At 48.2% G+C, this 6,000-nt stretch overlaps 1 protein-coding gene across 1 annotated transcript in view; it reads left to right on the top strand.

The window, feature by feature from the left end:
• Nucleotides 1-3,521: 3,521 nt before the first annotated feature.
• The window catches only part of pappa2 (pappalysin 2), a 641,043-nt gene continuing 638,564 nt past the window's right edge, over nucleotides 3,522-6,000 (top strand). Inside the window, exon 1 of the mRNA XM_041207795.1 lies at nucleotides 3,522-4,107. Coding sequence (XP_041063729.1) covers nucleotides 3,522-4,107 — 586 coding nt within the window. The remainder of the gene's footprint in view (nucleotides 4,108-6,000) is intronic.

Raw genomic sequence — 6,000 nt, 5'->3', positions numbered from 1 at the left:
GATGATAACAAGGGATTGAATGACTACTGACCCAGTCTTAACACCAAATTATCCACTTATATACAGTAGGATGGACAAATTGAAACTGGAGTGGCTCCAGAGTCAAGCCTCCTGATGCGTCAGTAAGTCTTCATATGGTGATTTGGCAGTACCGCAGCTCCACTAGGTTTTGGAAGCGTTCATACGAGAGTCCTTTGGGATGGCTTGCTTCAGACAGTTTGTGTACAGTACCTTGGCTGAATCTAGAGTGGAAGTCAGATTTATTCCGCAGACAGGCCTGCCGGAGGAATAATGAGCTTTCCTTTGATTATTAATCTGCTTCATTCAATGCATGCAGTTAACTCAGGGCTGAGTTGGGACAGAATCTGGGTGAAAGGGAGCACCTGATTCAGCAGAATTTGCGAACACCACTGAACAACATTCCAACCCCTTTGTATATTAAGCTTATATGTAAATTATCACATTTTTTTTGTCGTTTTAACCAATAGAATTTGGAGCTAACCCTTAAAGCACCTCTGTTGTCACCAGTGAGCAAACAGTATTCCTGTGCCGGATGTAGGATAATCTTATAATAGTGATTGGTTGAAGGTGTCAATGACATAAATGTACTACTTATTGTTGAATGGAGCAATACAGATTGAGGTAGCTTCCAGATTTGATTCCATGCTGATCTGAACCCAGTGTTGACGCAATTGGGCCCTTTCCCTTCAATCACCATCTAACTTAATTCTCAGATGTTGACACAGTCCCTGCTTCAGCCGCTGACTCTGGCAGTGCACTGCACAGCCTCACAATCCTCTGCGTAAGAAAAGTTTCTCCTGTTCTCTGTCCTAAATCTCACACATTTCACCTTATATCATTATCCCTCACCCATGACCCCTCCTGGATAACTGGAACTGCCAAGTTTGTTTCCATCCACTCGCCTGATGCTTTCATGATTTGAAACATCTCCTACTCAATCGTCCCATAATCTCGTCTCCTCTAATTAAATCCTCACAGATGGCAACATGATGTGATGGCACGGACAATCTCAAGATGCATGTTTGTAGTTGTTTAGAACTGGCATCACTGAGTTGAAAATAGACCTGGCTCCTCCCAATTCTACCGCCCCCACCCCTGCTCCAAATTGAGGGACTGGCAGAGGCTGGGAGGAAGGTTTGCCAAACAATTTTTTAGTGCAGTCCTGCTCTTCACCTATCACACTGGCTATGATGGGTTGCACATCTGAAGGTGACTACTGCTGTTGGATTGGTAATTCTTGTAGAAATTTCGATCAGATTTGTATGACACCCCTCCCCCTGCCCCCAAGAGCGCAGACTGTCCTATTAGACATGATGCTACTAACATGCAAATAATGCCCGAGTAAAGTCCTTGCATCCCAGTAGCAAATGCATCTATCGAATCCCTCAAAAGGTAGAATTAGAATTCCCCTAAGTCCCCACCTCAGGGAGCTGTTACCCCTCAAAGCCACGAATCCTGCACTGCTCCTGCTATCATTTGAAACGTGTTGTGAACCTTAATTCTATAAATCAGAAAATCCTCAGCAGCATTGCTGTGCTTTTTTTTTTAAAGGTATGGAGGCAATGTTTAATCTGGCTGCCGTTGTATTTATTTTTTTAAAGTTCAGTTCTGAGGGGCAGATACATTAAGTAAAGCTTGAAGGACCTGCTGCGTGTCCATGACATTACAGGCCCATGGCTGTGAATGCTTAAGTTCCCACACTGTCTGTAACTCCAAAACCCAAAGGAAGGCCAGTGTCCAAGTTCAATCTGGGCCGCGTTACCGCCTCCTACTGCGGGCAGCTCGTACCCAGAAGGGGCCCCAGCCCAGGGACTGACTACTGCCACTCCATTCTGTTCTGATCGGGAAAGATGTGCTGCTCCAGCAGCCTCACCTCCCATTTAAATGCGGTCTTGTATCTTAAGCGATGAATTGCGGGATCCTTTGTCTCAATCTACGCCTGTGTACCAACAGAGCCCAGCCCCATGTTCGTGAATAACGCAGAGCTCACTTCAAAACGGAATCGGAAAATAAACCTAAATGCTCGGACTGCGAACTGGGCAGTGAGCCTCAAATTTGTGGGTCAGTGGGATGATGGCGGTTGATGCTGCTGGCCAAACACACACCTTATTGCACGGATCAGGCAGATATGGTGACCGCAGTTCACTATAGTGCCCGATTGTTTTTCTTCATCAGCTGAAACCAGTGCAAGAGTTTGAACACATTCATGTACACACATTACACCGGCGTCTGATATCCTTGTTTCTGTGCGTATCGACCTATCTTGTTAGTGTGTGTGTGTGTCGAAAGCCATGTGTATTTTTAACTCTGTGTGCACATCTATACGTGTGTCCCTATATTATGTGCTTGTACCTGTAAGTGTCAGTGTATTTTTATCTATGTGTTTGCTGTTTCTATATATACGTTTGTATTTATATCGCTATTTGTGCAGTACCTATATCTCTATATTTATATATAAGTGTGTGTGTGTGTGTGTGTGTGCTGTAACTATATTGTTATGAGGGTGTAACTGTGCTCATGACCCTCTCTGTCTGTGTGGGTCGGGAGAATTGAGTCAAAAGTTTGAACCGTGAATGAGAAACTGCTCGGGGATCGGTGGGATGGCTGGAACAGTGGGTTCACCCCACAACCGAGCCTCGGCTGCACGGAGCTGCACATACGACAGCGGTGGGGCTGACTGGAGACAAGAGGAAGCTCTTGACACTAGTGACAGCACCCCTTCCTGCCAGCTGATGTGGGGAGTTGAAGGTGGGGGGGGGGGGGGAATCTTTCAAGAGTGCTATTGAAGCAGCCCTGGCAATCGGTGTAGGGGGCGTTTTATTTGTTTCTCTTCTGTTCTACAGCATCAGGTTGTCTGGTTGAGTCTCAAGTGAGTTGCTGTTTACAATTTGACGGCGTTCCCACCACCACCACCATCACCCACCGCCCCCCCCCCCACCCCCCCAACTCCCGCCCCACACCATCCTCTTTCCTCGCGGGTCACATGATGTTGTATCAAGAGAGAGAGAGAGAGAGAGACCCACACACACATACACACACCCCCACCCACCCACCCAGCCAGCCAGCCAGTGAAACAATGAAGAATGGATGCAGATATGCCAAAAAGATAAAACGAAAAAGGGGGGATACCCGCGAAAGGGGGCAGAATGTGTGAGAGAAGGGCGATCCAGAGAGAGTACAGGACACGGTATAAAAATGCTCAACCTGCACTAGGGGAAGGCTATGATCAGAGTGGAGAGCAGGCGGCGAGAGCTGCTGGAACTGGCATTGCAAACCGAGTCTTAGATGCACCTTAGCAGCGTTTAGAGAGTAAAGAGTTCTCCTCAGGCGTTGGGAGTTTTACATTCAGGAGATTGAAATAGAAATCATTATTTTAGAAAAGGGGTTTTTTTTGGGGGGGGGAGGTGGTGTGGGGAGAAGTTTTTTTATTTTTTAGAAAGTTTTATTTGGAGGTCATCGTACCTGAGATTTGAAAGGGGTTGGTCTCTTCAGCTCAGGATATGCAGGTTCTCAGACTCCTGTTTGTCCTCAGTACCTTCCTGGACCTCTTGACACTCAGTCTGGTCCGGGCTAACCCGCACTGGCGCTACAAGCGAGCCCTCCTCTCCCGGGCGGAGAGTAGTCAGGCTGGCCCCGGGGAGGAGCCGTGCAGGACGGCGGAGCGAAGAGGCAGGAGCCGGCGCTGGGCATCGAGGTCCCGGCTCGCCCTGTACCCGCGGCGGCAGCAGGAGCAGGGGGCTCCCTGGGCGCTGGAGTACGGCCAGTCGGCCGGCAGGAGCAGCCTGTCCCCCGAGGGCGGAGAGAGCGGCGGCGGCGGAGGCGGCGGCGGCGGCTACCCCGGGGAGTGCGGCGGAGGGAGATACAGCGGCGCCTCATCCCCCGGAGGAGGCAGCTCCCTGTCCCATCCCCGCGGCTGGGGCTCCGGGCCGGCGGAATGCGAGCCCCGGGCCGGCACCGTCCTCTACCTCTCCGGGGGCAGGGAGCGTCTGAAGTTGCGGCGGGAGGTCAGGATGCCTCGGGGACCATTCACCGCCGACGTGTGGCTCAAACCGGAGGGAGGGCAGAACAACCCGGCTGTGGTGGCAGGTAAGGAGGCTGGGGGGGGGGTGGGGGGTGAGGGGTGCTGGGCAAACTTGGACAGAACACCTGTAACCAACTTCTACACCAACACCAGAAACATCACCTGTAACCAACTTCTACACCAACACCAGAAACATCACCTGTAACCAACTTCTACACCAACACCAGAAACATCACCTGTAACCAACTCTACACCAACACCAGAAACATCACCTGTAACCAACTCTACACCAACACCAGAAACATCACCTGTAACCAACTCTACACCAACACCAGGAACATTACCTCTAACCAACTCTACACCAACACCAGAAACATCACCTGTAACCAACTCTACACCAATACCAGAAACATCACGCGTAACCAACTCTACACCAACACCAGGAACATTACCTGTAACTAACTCTACACCAACACCAGAAACATCACCTGTAACCAACTCTACACCAACACCAGAAACATCACCTGTACCCAACTCTACACCAACACCAGAAACATCACGTGTAACCAATTTCTACACCAACACCAGAAACATCACCTGTACCCAACTCTACACCAACACCAGAAACATCACGTATAACCAATTTCTACACCAACACCAGAAACATCACCTGTAACCAACTCTACACCAACACCAGAAACATCACCTGTAACCAACTCTACACCAACACCAGAAATATCACCTGTACCCAACTCTACACCAACACCAGAAACATCACATGTAACCAATTTCTACACCAACACCAGAAACATCACCTGTAACCAACTCTACACCAACACCAGAAACATCACCTGTAACCAACTCTACACCAACACCAGAAACATTACCTGTAACCAACTCTACACCAACACCAGGAACATTACCTCTAACCAACTCTACACCAACACCAGAAACATCACCTGTAACCAACTCTACACCAATACCAGAAACATCACGCGTAACCAACTCTACACCAACACCAGGAACATTACCTGTAACTAACTCTACACCAACACCAGAAACATCACCTGTAACCAACTCTACACCAACACCAGAAACATCACCTGTACCCAACTCTACACCAACACCAGAAACATCACGTGTAACCAATTTCTACACCAACACCAGAAACATCACCTGTACCCAACTCTACACCAACACCAGAAACATCACGTATAACCAATTTCTACACCAACACCAGAAACATCACCTGTAACCAACTCTACACCAACACCAGAAACATCACCTGTAACCAACTCTACACCAACACCAGAAATATCACCTGTACCCAACTCTACACCAACACCAGAAACATCACATGTAACCAATTTCTACACCAACACCAGAAACATCACCTGTAACCAACTCTACACCAACACCAGAAACATCACCTGTAACCAACTTTACACCAACACCAGAAACATTACCTGTAACCAACTCTACACCAACACCAGAAACATCACCTGTAACCAACTCTACACCAATACCAGAAACATCACCTGTAACCAACTCTACACCAACACCAGAAACATCACCTGTAACCAACTCTACACCAACACCAGGAACATTACCTGTAACCAACTCTACACCAACACCAGAAACATCACCTGTAACCAACTTCTACACCAACACCAAAAACATCATCCGTAACCAACTTTACACCAACACCAGAAACATCACCTGTAACCAAATCTACACCAACACCAGAAACATCACCTGTAACCAACTTCTACACCAACACCAGAAACATCACCTGTAACCAACTCTACACCAACACCAGAAACATCACCTGTAACCAACTCTAGACCAACACCAGAAACATCACCTGTAACCAACTTCTACACCAACACCAGAAACATCACGTGTAACCAACTCTACACCAACACTAGAAACATCACCTGTAACCAACTCTACACCAA

This window comes from Carcharodon carcharias, chromosome 16 (genome assembly GCF_017639515.1).
Source record: "Carcharodon carcharias isolate sCarCar2 chromosome 16, sCarCar2.pri, whole genome shotgun sequence".
Classification (NCBI taxonomy): Eukaryota; Metazoa; Chordata; class Chondrichthyes; order Lamniformes; family Lamnidae; genus Carcharodon; species Carcharodon carcharias.
Note: the sequence above shows the minus strand (reverse complement) of the source record. Positions and strands in the feature narration are given on the sequence as shown.